Source organism: Oncorhynchus clarkii, chromosome 21 (genome assembly GCF_045791955.1).
Source record: "Oncorhynchus clarkii lewisi isolate Uvic-CL-2024 chromosome 21, UVic_Ocla_1.0, whole genome shotgun sequence".
Taxonomy (NCBI): Eukaryota; Metazoa; Chordata; class Actinopteri; order Salmoniformes; family Salmonidae; genus Oncorhynchus; species Oncorhynchus clarkii.
In genome coordinates, this window is record NC_092167.1 from 19,846,843 (window position 1) to 19,865,460 (window position 18,618).

Genomic DNA, 18,618 nt, shown 5'->3' on the forward strand with positions numbered 1-18,618 from the left:
TCCTCTCCTCATCTCAAGACTGTACACTTGATTTAGTCATAACATCTGTTGAAGATAACAGCTATATGTCATATTCCTGCCTGCTTCACCATGACATGGTCTTACTATATACTGCATCCTTATCGGCGCACTCCTATTTGAATCCCAATAATAATCCCTTTATAGGCCATCATTCTTCGTCCCCTGCTATATGACCTCACCTTTATCTACTCTATGATAGTCAGTCCATAATTTGCGTGTACATACTTGCACTTGACACCGCGCCATTCACCTTCCAATCACCTAGTTTGTCTTATGCAGACAGGTTTTTCTGGTTCCATCTCAAATGGCACCGTATAAAGTGGACTCATTTTGATCAGGGCTACGGCTCTGGTCAAAAGTAGTGCACTATATAGGGAATAGGATGCCGTTTCAGTCTGTCATTTCCCGACAGGTCTCTGTGCTGTGCTTGTGCTGTGCTTGGCTTTGAACATGGGGTCGTCTCATGTTGTGGTGCATAAGAGGCTGTTTTGTGTCAGGGTGGGTGAAGCCTGGATATAACTGGACATCAAATAGAAGCCTGGATATAGGTGGACATCAAATAGAAGCCTGGATATAGGTGGACATCAAATAGAAGCCTGGATATAGGTGGACATCAAATAGAAGCCTGGATATAGGTGGACATCAAATAGAAGCCTGGACATCAATATAAATAGTGTTTACCTACTGCACCTACTGTACAGTACCAATAAGAACAGACTGTAATACAATAAAATAAACTGTAAAGAAGCATTTTCTTCTTTACGTTCAACTTAGAGGAGTATACCTGTGCTTAGTTATTGTTTGCGTGCGTACATTCTTGGTCGTGCGAGCATGCGTGTGTGACCGCTTGATAACTGAGAGTTCTGCTGTGTTCCACATCTCTCAGGAGGAGAAGAGGAGGATGAAGGAAGAGATAGAAAGGAGAAGGGCGGAGGCGGCCGAGAAGAGACAGCAGATGGGGGTGGAGACTGTCGACGCAGAGGCCAAACCCTTCAAATGCTTCAGTCCCAGAGGATCCTCCCTCAAGGTCAGTCGAAAACTTTTGACCTTTGACCCCTGTCACCTCCATCTATGATGTCTGTCTATGACCAGGTTTGAATACTATCACATAGCTTTAACCTATTCAGCCCTTTCATAAATCTAGCAAGTACACTGCAGGGATCCAAAAGCTACTCCAGATGTAACAGTTGGCTCCCATATAGTAGCTTGTACTTCTTAGTCTTTTTCATGGCATAATCTCTACCTTATTCTCATTCACCTCATTGTAGGTAACAGGACCGTTTTACTGGGAACGTTATGGCGTCGTTGTTGACAATAAGTGTCTCTGTTCTGTTTTCTTCTGTCTGTGTGTGTGTTTGTCTGTTGTCTTGCTACTGCGTTAAAGGCATGGAAACTTGAAACGCCACAACTTATCACTTTAAAGATAATATTAGTCATGGAGTAGTGTGTTCAATCATCTTATGTGAATAAACGCTCCAGTGTTGCTGAAATTAACTCCCATGCAGTGAATGTCCTTGGGGGTTTTCACTTTTCTGCCAGTGGAGAAAATCTAATTATTCCAAGTTTAACAAATATCCATCTCACAGGCTGGGTACACTGAAACCTGCCCTGAAATAGTCTTACTTTGTGTGTTAGTGTTTTTTTTTTTTTTACGGTAATAATCTAATTCCATTTGTTGTTGTTTGTGGTCTGGTCTGTTGGTGGATGTTAACATCCTTCCATTCCTCTCCACAGCTTTACTTTGTCATCATGTTCACTGTAGGTACAGCTGATGGTAGAAGTTGCCCACAGGTTACAGATCTAGGATCAGATTACCCTTCCCCATATCTTAACCTGAACCATTAGGAGGGAGGAACGTAAAACCAGACCCTAGATCAGTGTCTATGGGCAACGTTGTTCTACTCGTAGCTCATGCGTGTGTGACGCATTATTGTGAGGTTCTACTCATTCAAGTGTTAACATTATTAACAACATTTCCTGTAGTTCCAGTGTAACGTAAACACATGAGTACACGCTCAGATCCTCTTGCACTGGTCCAGAGTAGTTACATTAGGATACAACGTTCCACAAGCTGCAAATGGGAGTCAACACAGTTAGCTAGATAAAGAGAGCTGCTCCCTTCAAAAACGTCAGACTCGGAGGATGCAGGAAACCGATTAGGTTAATAGGATTAGTGTACCCGCGCTGGAATGGTGCTGCTGCAGCTTGAGAATAGGGTATTTCCTGTCAAGAGGAGTATTTTAGGAACACCCACATTTCGGTAGCAGAGCCGAGCTAGAGACCGAGCAGGGTCCTTTTTTATTTCATTTTTTAGAGGGAGCAGGGATGGATGGTTGTTCTTTTCATTTCAGGATCGCTTTCCCCCCCTCTTAGCCCTGTTGTCGTATATCATAAACAGCAGTCGGAGCGAGGTTCCCACAGCGCGGGGCCTGAAAAAGGCCTGTGCTTCTCTGCTCTGCTCTCTGCTTTTCCTGGCTGGGTGACAGTAGCTGTAGCTAGTGCTGTGGAGAACAGAACAGTCAGTCACATTGTGTCTTGCTGGGCTAGGAAAAGCCCAGTCTAAACAAGGATGTAATGGGTCTGGTAAAAAAAAGAAGGGAGGTAGAACAGGAGAAAGGAGGAGAGGGTGCTGTTGGGTTTGGATGTGTGTGTGATGTGGGAGTGCTATGTGTATATTTGGTAGGGGTTGTTTTCGTGTGTGTGTGTGTGTGTTGTGTGTGTGTGTGTGTGTGTGTGTGTGTGTGTGTGTGTGTGTGTGTGCGGCTACTGCCTAATAAATGGTTGATGCATAATTCACTGATCTCTCTACAGATTGGTGAAAGGGCAGAGTTTCTGAGCAAGTCGGCACAGAAAAGGTGAACAGTCGTTTCCATTAATTGTTTGAATCACAACTGGTGCTCTCAGTGTGAAGTCTTACAGTTCAGTAATAAAATGACCCTTTGGCTAATTCTGTTGTTGTTATATGTTCTGACCAGCACGGTGAAGTCAACTCACTCTCCTGTCGTCTCTAAGATTGACAACAGACTGGAGCAGTACACCTCTGTTGCCCAGGTCAGAGGTTACACATCAACACAAATCACCTGACTAGTACAGTTACCAATGAGCCCTATGAGAATAAAATGTTGAAAAGATGTAGAAAAATTATGTTTTTTTGTTGAAAGAAATGTGAAATTACATCTTGTGTTGACTGGGATTGTATAACTGTTACCATTGTTGATTATCATATCTAGAATATACAGTATATTTCAATACTGCTCTGAATCTGAAAGCTACAGTACATGCTTTAGATAATTGTAATGATACTATACTACAATCATTTTGATTTATAAGCCAAGAGAGTTTGTATCTATATTCTTCGTAGCTGTCTATTTACCACCACAAACCGATGCTGGCACTAAGACCGCACTCAATGAGCTGTATAAGCTCATAAGCAAACAGGAAAACGCTCAACCAGAGGCGGCGCTCCTAGTGGCCGAGGACTTTAATGCAGGGAAACTTAAATCCATTTTACCTCATTTCTACCAGCATGTTAAATGTGCAACCAGAGGGGAAAAACTCGAGACCACCTTTACTCCAAACACAGAGATGCGTACAAAGCTCTCCCTCACCCTCCATTTGGAAAATTTGACCATAATTCTATCCTCCTGTTTCCTGCTTACAAGCAAAATACTAAAGCAGGAAGTCCCAGTGACTCGGTCAATAAAGAAGTGGTCAGATGAAGCAGATGCTAAGCTACAGGACTGTTTTGCTAGCACAGACTGGAATATGTTCCGGGATTCTTCCGATGGCATCAGTCACTGGCTTCATCAATAAGTGTATCAATGACGTCATCCCCACAGTGACTGTACGTACATACCCCAACCAAAAGCCATGGATTACAGGCAACATCCGCACTGAGCTTAAGGGTAGAGCTGCCGCTTTCAAGGTGCAGGACTCTAACCTGGAAGCTTATAAGAAATCCCGCTATGCCCTCCGACAAACCATCAAACAGGCAAAGCGTCAATATGGGACTAAGATTGAATCGTACTACACCAGCTCTGACACTCATCGGATGTGGCAGGGCTTGCAAACTATTACAGATTACAAAGGGAAGCACAGCCGAGAGCTGCCCAGTGACACGAGCCTACCAGACAAGCTAAATTACTTTTTTGCTCGCTTCGAGGCAAGTAACACTGAAACATGCATGAGAGAATCTGTGTGATCACGCTCTCCGTAGCCGATGTGAGTAAGACCTTTAAACAGGTCAAAATTCACAAGGCTGCAGGGCCAGACGGATTACCAGGATGTGTACTGCGAGTATGCGCTGACCAACTGGCAAGTGTCTTCACTGACATTTTCAACCTCTCCCTGTCTGAGTCTGTAATACCAACATATTTCATGCAGACCACCATAGTCCCTGTGCCCAAGAACACTAAGGTAACCTGCCTAATTGTCTACCGACCCGTAGCAAAACCAACACCATCATTAAATTTGCCGATGACACAACAGTGGTAGGCCTGATCACCGACAACGATGAGACAGCCTATAGCGAGGATGTCAGAGACCTGGTAGTGTGGTGCCAGAATAACAACCACTCCCTCAACGTGATCAAGACAAAGGAGATGATTGTGGACTACAGGAAAAGGAGAACCGAGCACTCCCTCATTCTCATCGACAGGGCTGTAGTGGAGCAGGTTGAGAGCTTCAAGTTCCTTGGTGTCCACATCACCAACAAACTATCATGGTCCAAACACACCAAGACAGTCGTGAAGAGTGCACATAAAGCCTATTCCCCCTCAGGAGACTGAAAAGATTTGGTATGGGTCCTCAGATCCACAAAAAGTTATACAGCTGCACCATCGAGAGTATCCTGACTGGTTGCATCACTGCCTGGTATGTTAGCTGCTCGGCTTCCGACAGCAAGGCACTACAGAGATAAGTGCGTACTGCCCAGTACGTCACTGGGGCCAAGCTTCCTGCCATCCAGGACCTCTATACCAGGCGGTGTCATAGGAAGGCCCTAAAAATTGCCAAAGACTCCAGCAATTCTAGTCATAAACTGTACTCTCCACTACCGAATGGCAAGCGGTACCGGAGTGCCAAGTCTAGGTCTAAAAGGCTTCTTAGCAACCTCTACCCCCAAGCCATAAGACTCCTGAACAGCTAATCAAATGGCTACCCAGACTATTTGCATTGTCCCCCCTCTTTTACTCTGCTGCTACTCTCTGTGTATTATTACCTCAATTACCTTGACTAACCTTTGCCCCCTCACATTGATTGACTCTGTGCCGGTACCCCCTGTATATAGCCATACTACTGTTATTTTACTTCTGCTCTTTAATTATTTGTTGCTTTTATTTCCTATTTTTTACTTAACCAACAATGCCGTTTTAAGAAAAATAAGTGTTAAGGGCTTGTAAGTACGCATTTCACTGTAAAGTGAAATTGTATTTGTCACAAACACAATTTGATTTGATTTGTATGGCTCCTTCCTCACGGCCATTTTAAACAAGTCACAAAAATAATTCCAGATACAAAAACGCAATAAGACATTTCTCTTCTCTCCTTTGCCGACACCGATCATTCCCCACTCTGAATCCAACACTAACATAGTCTCCCATTCCCTTCTCCCTATACAGAACAAGGATATGCGGTCCCCACGCTCCGGTGCCGTGGACCTGCCCATGGTGACAGATGGGATACGCAACATTAAGAGCATGTGGGAGAAAGGCAGTGTGTTCAACTCGCCCGGGGGCGGCGGGGGCACGTACAAGGTGGGGACCGGGAAACAACCGGGAATCTGGAACTCCATTTGGGAGCGGTTTGGGAGGAAGTAGGGAGCAGGGGCTCGTTTCACTGCCACTTCCTGTTCATCCTCGATGACGACCAGCCCAGGGCGTTCTGCTGGAGTTGAACTTTGCCCATGTCTTTTTTTTCTGTTCCCTCCTCTACACACAGGAAGCAGCTGGTATGAAGATAGGTGTGGCGGGCCGCATCAACGACTGGCTGAATAAAACCCCCGAGAGCAAAACGCCGGGAGGAAGGCCCGCGGTAGGTCGTCTCCACGACAACCACTTACTGTACAGTGTGTTTGTCCTCTTTGCACCTCTTTATCTAATCCTATATTTATCCTTTATTGAGATGAACAACGTCTTTTTCAAGGGAGACAGCGAACAGACACTCATTATGAAACATAGTATATGTGCGGTCCCAACTCCGTGTTGCTCCTGCACTTGAGCTGTAGTGTAAGCAAGCATTCATCAGACCAGAGACTTAAGCTCATTTAATGATGATGGATAGGGCTTTCCGTGAACTAGCCCGAGTGTAAAAAAAACATTAAGGACGCCTGCTCTTTCCATGACATAGACTAACCAGGTGAATCCAGATGAAAGATACGATCCCTTATTGATGTCACTTGTTAAATCCACTTCAATCAGAGTAGATGAAGGTTAAAGAAGGATTTTAAGTCTTGAGACAATTGAGACGTGGATTATGTATGTGTGCCATTCAGAAGGTGAATGGGAAAGACAAAAGATTGAAGTGCCTTTGAACGGGGTATGGTAATAGGTAGGTGCCAGGCGCACCGGTTTGAATGTGTCAAGAACTGCAACGATGCTGGGTTTTTCACCTCAACAGTTTCTTGTGTGTCTCAAGAATAGTCCACCACTCAAAGGGCATCCAGCCTTGACTTGACACAACTGTGGGAAGAGTTGGAGTCAACATGGGCCAGCATCCATGTGGAATGCTTTCGACACCTTGTAGAGTCTATTCCCCGATGAATTGAGGCTGTTCTGAGGGAAAGGGGGTGGGGGGGGGGGGGTGGTGTTGCAACTCAATATTAGGAAGGTGCCCTTAACGTTTTGTACACTCAGTGTATACAGTATTTTCTAATAGTTTTGAGAAGTGCTGTTAGCTACCATGTATTTTTGTACTTGTATTAATAATTGCCTGCAAATCTTGGCGCGGTAGTAAGATGATGTGCCCTGTTGGGAGAAATAGTCTGTCACCTAGTGAATTTGAAATATAACTCAGATTAAAAGAAAAATAGCAAAGTGGATGAGCTGTTGAGTTATAATCTAAATCAAATCAAATGTATTTATATAGCCCTTCTTACATCAGCTGATATCTCAAAGTGCTGTACAGAAACTCAGCCTAAAACCCCAAACAGCAAGCAATGCAGGTGAAGAAGCACGGTGGCTAGGAAAAACTCCCTAGAAAGGCCAAAACCTAGGAAGAAACCTAGAGAGGAACCAGGCTATGAGGGGTGGCCAGTCCTCTTCTGGCTGTGCCGGGTGGAGATTATAACAGAACATGGCCAAGATGTTCAAATGTTCATAAATGACCAGCATGGTCAAATAATAATAATCACAGTAGTTGTTGAGGGTGCAGCAAGTCAGCACCTCAGGAGTAAATGTCAGTTGGCTTTTCATAGCCGATCATTAAGAGTATCTCTACCGCTCCTGCTGTCTCTAGAGAGTTGAAAACAGCAGGTCTGGGACAGGTAGTACGTCCGGTGAACAGGTCAGGCTTCCATAGCCGCAGGCAGAACAGTTGAAACTGGAGCAGCAGCACGGCCAGGTGGACTGGGGACAGCAAGGAGTCATCATGCCAGGTAGTCCTGAGGCATGGTCCTAGGGCTCAGGTCCTCCGAGAGAAAGAAAGAAAGAGAGAATTAGAGAGAGCATACTTAAATTCACACAGGACAGCGGATAAGACAGGAGAAGTACTCCAGATATAACAAACTGACCCTAGCCCCCCGACACATAAACTACTGCAGCATAAATACTGGAGGCTGAGACAGGAGGGGTCAGGAGACACTGTGGCCCCATCCGATGATACCCCCGGACAGGGCCAAACAGGAAGGATATAACCCCACCCACTTTGCCAAAGCACAGCCCCCACACCACTAGAGGGATATCTTCAACCACCAACTTACCATCCTCAGACAAGGCCGAGTATAGTTACAGTATAACCATGAAGTCATGAAGGAAAAACACATAGCACATAACCGCAGTCATTTATTTGTGTTGTAAAAAGTACACATCACATATTATCGGAGTATGTATTAGTTTAGTATGAAGTGTGGCATGGTTCCTACCATGGATCACATACTGGTTATCAGAAGGACTTAGGGCTTTAGTCAGACAGGCTGCTTCCCATGCTGGGCTGCATGGATGCATTCCAACATACCAGTGCTTCATCTCAAATGGCACCCTATTCCCTACGTACTGCACTACTTTTGACCAGGGCCCATATGCCGTATTTATCCCAGTATTTTACCCAACAGACTCAGACTTTTCTGTTTCCATCTACATGGACCGGCACCCGCGTCTCACTCAGCCATGGCTATGGTGGACCTGCTCTAATTTGGAGCCAAGGCCCCTGGGTACTTTTCAGCTGACCGTTACGGAACAATTGTTAACAGTGAACTTTAACACCTTTAACACAGTCTTGAATGATGCAGAGGTCGTTGATTCTGCTCGTCACAAGTCTTTAAGGCGGCAGGTAGCCGAGTGGTTAACAGCTTTGGACCAGTAACCAAAATGTTGCTGGTTTGAATCCCTGAGCTGACTTGGTGAAAAAAAATCTGTTGATGTCGCCTTGAACAAGGCACTTAACCCTAACTGTTCCTGTAATTTGCAGAATCATTGTAGAATAGAAATTTGTTCTTAACTGACTTGCCTAGTTAAACAAAGGTTAAGTTTAAAAAAAATATCTAAACACTGGTGGCCCACTGGTTTGGGTTAAGTCTCGATGGAAAAGCACTTCTAGAGTACTCCATAGGGATCTGTTCAAAAGTAGTGCGTGGAAAAGGGGTGCCATTCTGGACGCAGCCCAGTCCTTTAATTTCTGTAGTCCTAATTTAAACTTCAGACCGTGTTTATTTTAAGACGTTCATGCTACACCCAGACCTGTTTTCAAATAGGCTCAAAGTGTGAGGGCAGCACTAGAATGCAAACGTACATACAGTAGCCACTGCCATAACCTCTGTCGGAGTCATAGATCATGGCGGCGTAGTGATACACCATGTGGCCGCTAGAGGGCCGTTGCCATGGTGACGTGGTGTTGAGAAGAAGTGGTGCAGAAGGCCCGGGCGTTGTGAGTGGTTTGGTGTGGCTGGTTATACGGTCGGTAACATGATACCTACTGCCAACCTTTGATGTGTAGCTTTTTAACCAGCTAAGAACCCCTGTGAGATTTACATGGACATTAAAAGTGACTTTCACTTAAATAATTGACATAAAAGACTTGATTGATGAATCATGATTGTTCTCCGATATAGATTCTGATATGGGTGACTGACTTGCTCTCTGGGAATGTTTGGTCTGGTCTGCCTCTGCCTGCTGACAAATGATGTCTTGAAATGACTGCAACATCTGTCTCCCTCTTGTGGTTAAAAGGAGCATAACATAATCGCATTTCTGAAATATTCTTTACTGACTGTCGCTCTTCTGTCTTCTTTCCTTTAGAAGCTTCTTCCATTCTTCAATCTGAAGTGACTGTTTCTCCTTTCCCCTCCTAGCTCAGCACCTCTCTGGGGTAATCATTTTCTTTGTCATCCCTCCTTCTTTCTGCTGGACTTCTCTTTCTGCCTCTTCTCCCTTCCCTTTTCTCAGCACCTCAGGTATTACAACCCAATTGTTGACGCACTTCTGTTTCCTCAACTAAAATACTGCAGCCATTGTTGGAATTGTGTGTCTTGAATGTGAGTTGACGAGGACTACAGACACTGATGCAAGGGCCCCCCTCCCTCTCTCTCCCTTTTTCCATCCCTCCCGTCTCTCTCTGCAGGACCTAAAGCCAGGAGATGTGACCAACAAGAGAAGTCTGTGGGAAAACAAGGGATCCTCCCCAGCCAAGGTAACCTGAACCACCTGAACTCTTCATAGTACACACACACACACACATACACTCTTGTAAAAAAAAATGTATTATCTAGAACCTAAAAGGGTTCTTCAGCTGTCCCCATAGGATAACCCTTTGAAGAACCCTTTTTGATTCCAGGGAGAACCTATTTGGTTCCAGATAGAACCTTTTGGGGTTCCATGTAGAACCCTTTTCACAAAGGGTTTCCTATGGGGACAGCCAAAGAACTCTTTTGGAACCCTTTTTTCTAAGTGTTCATGTACATAAACACACACACCTGAGTTTAGACCATGGCTAATGCCATGAAGAATGTACACTGAACAAAAATATTAACGCAACATGTAAAGTGTTGGTCCCATGTTTCATGAGCAGAAATAAAAGATCCCAGAAATCTTCCATAAACAACGAAAAGCTTATTTCTCTCAAATTTTGTGCACAAATTTGTTTGCATCCCTGCTAGCGAGCATTTCTCCTTTGCCGAGATAATCCATGCACCTGACAGATGTGGTATATCAAGAAGCTGATTAAACAGCATTATCATTACACAGGTGCCCCTTGTGTTGGGGAAAATAAAAGGCCACTCTAAAATGTGCAGTTTTGTAACACAACACAATGCCACAGATGTCTCAAGTTTTGAGAGAGGGTGCATTTGGCATGCTGACTGCAGGAATGCCCACCAGAGCTGTTACTAGATAATTTAATGTTCATTTCTCTACCATAAGCCACCACAAAAGTCATTTTAGAGAATTTGGCAGTACTTCCAACTGTCATCACAACCGCAGACCACGTGTATGGCATCGTGTGGGTGAGCAGTTGACTGATGTCAACTTTGTGAACAGAGTGCCCATGGTGGCGGGGGGGGTTATGGTATGGGCAGGAATAAGCTACGGACGACGAACACTACTGCATTTTATGAATGACGAGACGAGATCCTGAGGTATCTGTGACCAACAGATGCATATCTGTATTCCCAGTCATGTGAAATCCATAGATTAGAGCCTAATTTATTTATTTCAATTCACTGATTTCCTCATATGAAGTGTAACTCTGTAAAATTTTTGAAATTCTTGCATGTTGCGTTTATATTTTTGTTAGTATAGTTACAGATGTCAAAACTTAGCAAAAATCCTACAAATTACTGGAATTTGTACCATCACTCTTTCTCACACAGCTGTGTCCCAAGTGGTACCCTACTCCCTACACAGAGCACTTATTTAAAAAAAGAAAATAATTTACTACAGCCTTATGAGCCTTGGTCTAAAGTAGTGCGCTACATAGGGAGTAGGGTTTCAATTAGGACACATATACAGGAAACTCTACAGTACATTCACATGTCACACAACAACAGTACACTTAAAAGTATACCTGGGGAGTGTTTTGAGTCCCTGTAGTATTCATCTGTTAGTTAATAATATCATATGATGTACATTTGCCAGCTAGGGGGATAACAACGGCTTGTTGCTTTGTCTTGTTTTTGTTTGAAGAGCTCTGAAGAAGAGCTCTCTTAGCTAGTTGACTTCACCGTTAACTAGTCTGGAAACCCTGGAGAGGTAAAGATGTTTTAAAGATGTCAACTTCACTGCACTAATATTATCACTGGAATGACCTCAGTCTACTATGATGTCAGGTCTTCTTCTCTTTTATTGGTAATAATTCGCTCTGGCCTGGTCCCAGATCTGTTTGTAGCAATGACCATAGGAGTTGGAAAGGCAGCACAAGAAGATCTGGAACCAGGAAAGCTGCACTGTAAATAGAAGTCAATGTTAAGGGCCATGTATTGTGCTATTGAAATATATAAACTTGGTGGTTCGAGCCCTGAATGCTGATTGGCTGACAGCCGTGGTATATCAGACCGTATACCACGGGTATGACAAAACATTTATTTTTACTGCTCTAATTACGTTGGTAACCAGTTTATAATAGCAATAAGGCAACTCGGGGTTTGTGGTATATGGCCAATATACCACTGCTAAGGGCTGTATCCAGGCACTCCGCGTTGCGTCGTACAGCCCTTAGTCGTGGTATATTGGCCATATACCACACCCCCCCCATGCCTTATTGCTTAAATATACTATACTATGGGTAATTAGTGCCTCAAGTGCCTTTCACAAAATGGCTGTTCTATATTGTTTTCCATCCTTTCATTTCCCCTCTTAGACACAACAGCACCCACTCTTCCTGTATAGTCCTTTCTACTCTACTGTATATTTCAGTTCATGTTGTTGTAGAAGTACACTTCATTTTACACATAATACATACACTTGGCCTTGCTAGCAGAACCAATCCTTGCTACTGTATGTGTGGTTCCTTTTAACCACATCCTGAACAGGCAGTTGAAAGGACAGCTATTTCCAACCTCTACTGTGACCCTCACAATACAGGACCCCATGGCGCTCCAACGACCACAGTGTTGGCCACAACCCCACCAAGTGGCCTCCGCTATTTACTAGGATGATATTTCACCGATAAAAGACACAATAATTATATTTATTTATGGAATGGCTCTAAATTTGGCCCCTGGAGCAGAGAGGCTTGTGAAATAGGCCCTGGCATGCCTTGCTCTGCTGTCTCCCTATAGCGGAACACACAGACAGAGTACAGCAGCCTGCCAGCAGTGCAGTCCAATGCTGTGGCGAGCCACATAGAGCTGGAGGGGCACTAGACTGCTGGTTAGTGCTGACGTAAACCAGGCGTGGCGCAGGGGAAGGTAGCGGGCTAGCGGTTATGAGCTGTGTTATTAACTAACCACAAGTTGTGGTGATGTCAGGGGAGCTGTATGAGGGGATAGGGGACGTAGGAGCCTGATGGGCTTGGGATGAGTTCATGGGAGCAGGCGGGATATTAGTGGCAACCTATTCCCTATATAGTGCACTCCTTTTAAGGCTCTGGTCAAAAGTATTGCACCATATAGGGCATAGGATGCCATTTGGGACACAGCCAGGACAGTGTTACCACAGGAAACTATGGGAGATGTCGTCCACGAACGACCGCGACCGGGCTTTGCTGGATAGGCTTCGTGTGGCTGTGTGTTTGGGGATGTGAATGCAGGGTTTGGATGTGTTGGGCAGGATGTGAACCCTGTTCATGTTGTTTCCCCAAATCCCCCGTTTGGCTGAAATAAGCTTCATGGTTCATTACTGTGGCATTTGCACTCTGTCTCAAACCTCTCAACCGAAGGCCCTAAAAATAATGGAAATCCTACTCAATTGAACATCAACCCTTCCTTATTAATGTAGAAGAGTTACATTTGGTCGAACCACGGCCTGAGATCGAGGTTCCAGTGCACACAGCTTCTCTCAGGAAATGGCGGCGTTGACTAAATGGACTGTTGAAGTGACTGCTATCTCAGATGACTTTCTCTCTTGACTTATTTCTCCACCTATCTTCTCTCAGGTGACTGGCAGAGGGGAGAATAAATCTGTTGCCAACGGTGAGTCCATTCTCTTACCATAAGCCTTAGGCTGAGGTCAAAGGTGAATGACTGTGTGTGTATCTGTGCCCATCTTGTTTGGGCCTATGCATGTGTTTGTATCTACGTTATTCATACGTCTGTGCTCTACTGACAATACACACCCAGAGACGGTGAGGTTAAAGGGTTCAGCTCCATCTGAAAAGGGACAGGGAAAGGAGCCTGTTGTAATTTACCGTCGACCATGTGGCCCAGCAGCACCCATAACTCCCTTCCTTCCCACCCTGTAACACTATCGCCCCTGGGACCTGGCGTCAGCTGTAAATCATCTGTGTTTGCTGTTTGGCTCTCTGGCGGTGGCGTTTTCAGATGCCACTTTCGCATTGTGTTCTATTTCCAAAGTGGCCCGCGCGCCACAACTCTTTTGTCCCGGTAGAGAGAACTGTTTGACCTTCAGGGATGCCGGGCGTGTCTGTGTAATGTGTCGTTTTTCCAACCCCCCCCGCCCTCAACTCCCCTGCATCAACCCCGCTCGCCCCTCTGCTCCTTACTCCGACCTGGATTCTATTGTTGGGGTCGGACCTTCTAGGCTGTGAACAAATGAACAGCTGTTGGGTTGACACATTACTAGCTCGTGTGGTGGAAGATTATCACGCCATACACCTCATTTTGTCAGGGGCTTGCAGAGGAGAGGCAAACTCAATATAACAAGCTCACTTCACAGTTTAGGCACAGTGTGGCTCCATAGTTAGTGCTTTCTGAAAATCTCGACCCAAGACAATCTGTCTCTCTACTTTAATCCTAAATGTGTTAAAGTAGAGAGAGAGACACTTGAAATAGCTACACACATCCAACGTTTCTCGACACACACACACATACCTTGTATTCAACCCCCTTCTCTTTGTTGTCGCTGAGAGAAGGGCAACATGACAACATGACAGGCGTCAGTTATATAAATGTCAGTAGAGACAGGTAGGCAGGCAGGGACCTCACAGGCATCTGACACCACATTGAGCAGCATGCAACAACCCCAGTCTCATGCAGAAAGGCCTGCTTAACTGTTCTTACTGAAGGCTCTAGTCATACTGCAAAGACTTAACACCAGATCAAGATTGCAACCAAGACAGAGGTCTCTTTAGCTGGCTAAATTGGACTGACTGTGGGTAAAGGCATAATGGTTTTGTCCTGAGGCGAGACATCCTAGATCTCTTTCTAATAGATATGTATGTGTGGGTGGATGGATGTGTGGATTTAGCCCATCATACTGGTACATATAGTACCAGTTAAACGTTTGAACATACCTACTCATTCAACTATGAAATAGCACATATGGAATCCTGTAGTAACCAAAAAAGCTTTGCACACTCTTGGCATTCTCTCAACCAGCTTCACCTGGAATGCTTTTCCAACAGTCTTGAAGGAGTTCCCATATATGCTGAGCACTTGTTGGCTGCTTTTCCTTCACTCTGCGGTCCAACTCATCCCAAACCATCTCAATTGGGTTTGGGTCGGGTGATTGTGGAGGCCAATCACCCGACCCGATCTGATGCAGCACTCCATCACTCTCCTTCTTGGTCAAATAGCCCTTACACAGCCTGGAGGTGTGTTGGGTCATTGTCCTGTTGAAAAACATCCCACTAAGAGCAAACCAAGCTGGTTAAGTGTGCCTTGAGTTCAAAATAAATCACTGACCGTGTCACCAGCAAAGTGCCCCCACACCATCACACCTCCTCCTCCGTGCTTCACGGTGGGAACCACACATGCGAAGATCATCCGTTCACCTAGTCTGCGTCTCACAAAGATACAGAGGTTGGAACCAAAAATCTCAAATTTTGATTCGTCAGACCAAAGGACAGATTTCCACCGGTCTAATGTCCATTGCTTGTGTTTCTTGTCCCAAGCAAGTCTCTTCTTCTTATTTGTGTCCTTTGTAGTCGTTTCTTTGCAGCAATTCGACCATGAAGGCCTGGTTCACAAAGTCTCCTCTGAACAGTTGATGTTGAGATGCGTCTGTTACTTGAACTCTGTGAAGCATTTATTTGGGCTGCAATCTGAGGTGCAGTTAACTCTAATGAACTTATCCTCTGCAGCAGAGTTAACTCTGGGTCTTCCCTTCCTGTGGTGGTCCTCATGAGAGCCAGTTTCATCATAGGTTTTTGCAACTGCACATGAAGCAACTTTTCCATATTGACTGACTTTCATGTCTTAAAGTAATGGACTGTCGTTTCTCTTTGCTTATTTGAGCTGTTCTTACCATAATATCTTCTGTATACCCACCCCTACCTTGTCACAACACAACTGATTGGCTCAAACACATTAAGAAGGAAATAAATTCCACAAATTAACTTTTAATTGAAATGCATTCCAGGTAACTACATCATGAACCTGGTGGAGAGAATGCCAAGAGTGTGCTAAACTGTCAAGGCAAAGGGTGGCTATTTTGAAGAATCTCAAATATAAAATATATTTTGATTTGTTTAACAATTTTTTTGCTTACTACATGATTCCATATGTGTTATTTTATAGTTTTGATGTCTTCACTATTATTCTACAATGTAGAAAATACTAAAAATAAAGAAAAATCCTGGAATGAGTAGGTGTGTCCAAACTTTTGACTGGTACTGTAGGTTAGAGGTTAGACTATTCAACCCTTAGATTTTGATTGTAGCTCTTATCGAGTTGTCTCTGTCCCTCAGCAGGTATGGGACACGAATGATACAACGAGCTTCTTCTGATGGCTGATGGACAATCCAAGACTCTTCCTTTTCTATGTATTATACCAAAACAAATATTACCACCACCCTGAGGGAACCCAAGGAATGGAGAGAAACAGGAGATTCTATTTAATAAGCACTGTACTGAAACAAACAGCCACCAACCTTCTCGTCACATGACAGTGTAGTGCCTTTGCACAACGACTTACTATGACTTACTTTCACAACAAACAAACAAAAGAATATGCTGTGAAATGTGGATGTTTTTATGATATGGTCATTTGTTTTATATGTGATAAGCAAAAATTTACAGAAGAGAAAAAACTTAATTGAAATTAGATATATTTCCCATGCGCTCTTCAGTACATGTGTAGTTTTGATATAGTAGAGAAATGCTTTTATGTGAGGTGTCCAGTTCCACAATCATATCCGTGTTCCGAAGAGAGACGTCTACCACCAATGCTCTGTCCATGTCGTCCATCTCACTTCTTTTTCAAATTTATATTTAAAGCAAAGCTTCACACACGGCTATTTTATTCATGTTCACCAGTTCAGGAGAGAGATTATACGGACTCCGTAGAGTTGGCTTATTTCACCTTTTTTTTTGTCTTACCAATTAGTGCAACAATGGTCTGAGTTAATATGTGTTAGCACATAAGTGCACGTCGTTATGAATATTATACTGTATCTTCTATTACAGCTTTATACTCAAGATTTGTTTCGCTTTTGTACTCTAAAATTGAGTGACTACCAACCGACAAGAGGCAATGAAAGGCAGTGCAAGCAACTAAAGGAAAGTTGTATATTAAAACGGCTATTATAACGTTTATTATCCTAGTTTCAATTTATTTATGTATTTTTTTAAACGTGTTTTGTCATCGGCTGTCTTTGTAGCTTTTGTACCTGCTGTTTGAATCTCTAAATTCACTTTGTTAAACTTTCAAACAACCCATAATTCAGCAGGTGTACTTAAGAGTTACATCCTCATTTTAAGGACTCTCTGACCCACAACATTCCACACCACTAAGCACGCCGCCGGGCTTATTCACATGCATGCTCCAATGGCATCTATTCAGGAGGTTAAGGACCTCAGCTTTGTCAGTGAGTTTGTCTGAATATGGCAGGCCAGATACACATTTATATACTATGCCTGTACCATGAGACGGCGTTGGTTTAAGCCGTATGTCGCATTGCCATTTAATCCCAAATCCGATGTACTAACTATAGGACTCTGAAAGAAGGGAAAGTGCACATTTCGATATTGACAATGACAGAGGATTGAGTCAGTCAAAAGAAGACAGATTTTGACTCCAGCCAACAATTGCGCTCGACGCTTGTTCTGGGTTTGAGTTTTCCTAAAAGTTCCGTAGTGTTATGTAAGGTCGTGTTTACAGCACAAATCCTTTACACGCAACGGTCTCAAGGCCTTGTTGCGTGCACCGAATAAACTGTACCTTGCACGCTGCCAACTCAGTATGACTTCCGCTGTTTTTTTGTTTTTTTTACCGTTTCATTATCGATGTTCTATGTTTCATGTTTCATTCATTCATTTTGCATGACGTGCTTTGATAATATGGGTATTATATAGAGGTTAGCAGGGGCATTGTAAGATTGTTCTGTGTAAACCTTGACAATCACATTCCATGACTCCTTAGAAATACGAGCAATGGAGTCTGACCAAAATATCTAACATTATTTTACATTGCTGTTATTTCATATTTTGGTCATTTGCTTTTTTTTGTCCGTTTTTAAATTGTATTTTATTTTATTTCAAACACCCTCATTTATTGTGTAGAGTTAACTATGCAAGGCACTCTGTCGTTTCAGATACAACTTTGTTATAGTACTGGGTAGTTTCCTACAGAATGAATGTTATGAAATATTTGTACCGTTGACTCAACAACAGCAATAAAGAGATATAAATTGTTCCAATTTGTCCAATTTATTTTCTCTTTCTTTCTAACACTGAACTCACTATATCATTGACTACTTAGACAGCTTTACCTCTACCTATCTTGGAACTCAGAACCAAATGAATGTTAACAGTCTGTGTGAGTATGACATGACATGACTATAGCCCGATTAGATGAGCCACTGTTAAGACCTTGTTCCTGCTTTAATGGTTGAGATATATATCAGGCTTCCTTTATCTCTAACAATAGACTTCACTGCCCTAACCAATCAGATATAAGAGGTGGTCACATGGGTGGCAGGGCTGCATTATGTGAGCATTAGAGTCTCATTGAAGTTGTCTGTTTCTGGATCTGAAAGAATAAGACAGGTCCATTTCTCTTTCCTGTGTGGTTTGGAGGTAAGGCTGGTGACTGTGACCCCTGACTTGACTGTAACAATGACACTTTGCTGGGATGCATGTGTGAATGAATGCCTGCTCTGGGGCTAGACTGCTGTTTTGTAACCCATGTCAATCTGGGCACGTGGAATAAATGTTTTCTATATTTTTGTTGCATTAAGAAATGCTGAACTAATACATTTCAGGCAATGCCAGAGAGAAAAGTTTATGGATTCTGTTTCTTTGCGTCTGTTTGATTTGCTTCTCATGGCCCAGACTGGACCGAGACAGACAGTCAGTGGGCACTAAGCTAGTCTTCTGTAGGGGGAACTGGGTGT

General features: G+C 43.6%; 1 protein-coding gene across 15 annotated transcripts in view; it reads left to right on the forward strand.

Annotated features, from left to right (window-relative positions):
• Positions 1–17,918, forward strand: part of LOC139378708 (non-muscle caldesmon-like) — a 55,243-nt gene extending 37,325 nt beyond the window's left edge. For 8 of the 15 annotated variants that reach the window (XM_071121132.1, XM_071121126.1, XM_071121129.1 and 5 more), the window contains 8 exons: positions 908–1,048; positions 2,833–2,876; positions 2,997–3,072; positions 5,640–5,774; positions 5,959–6,051; positions 9,793–9,861; positions 13,261–13,297; positions 15,973–17,918. In XM_071121132.1, the coding sequence (XP_070977233.1) occupies positions 908–1,048; positions 2,833–2,876; positions 2,997–3,072; positions 5,640–5,774; positions 5,959–6,051; positions 9,793–9,861; positions 13,261–13,297; positions 15,973–15,992 (615 nt within the window). In that variant the 3' untranslated portion in view covers positions 15,993–17,918. Of the gene's footprint in view, positions 1–907; positions 1,049–2,832; positions 2,877–2,996; positions 3,073–5,639; positions 5,775–5,958; positions 6,052–9,792; positions 9,862–11,351; positions 11,418–13,260; positions 13,298–15,972 lie in introns of all 15 variants that reach the window. The other 7 variants (XR_011628321.1, XR_011628319.1, XR_011628322.1 and 4 more) reach the window with 3 other exon arrangements.
• Positions 17,919–18,618: the final 700 nt, after the last annotated feature.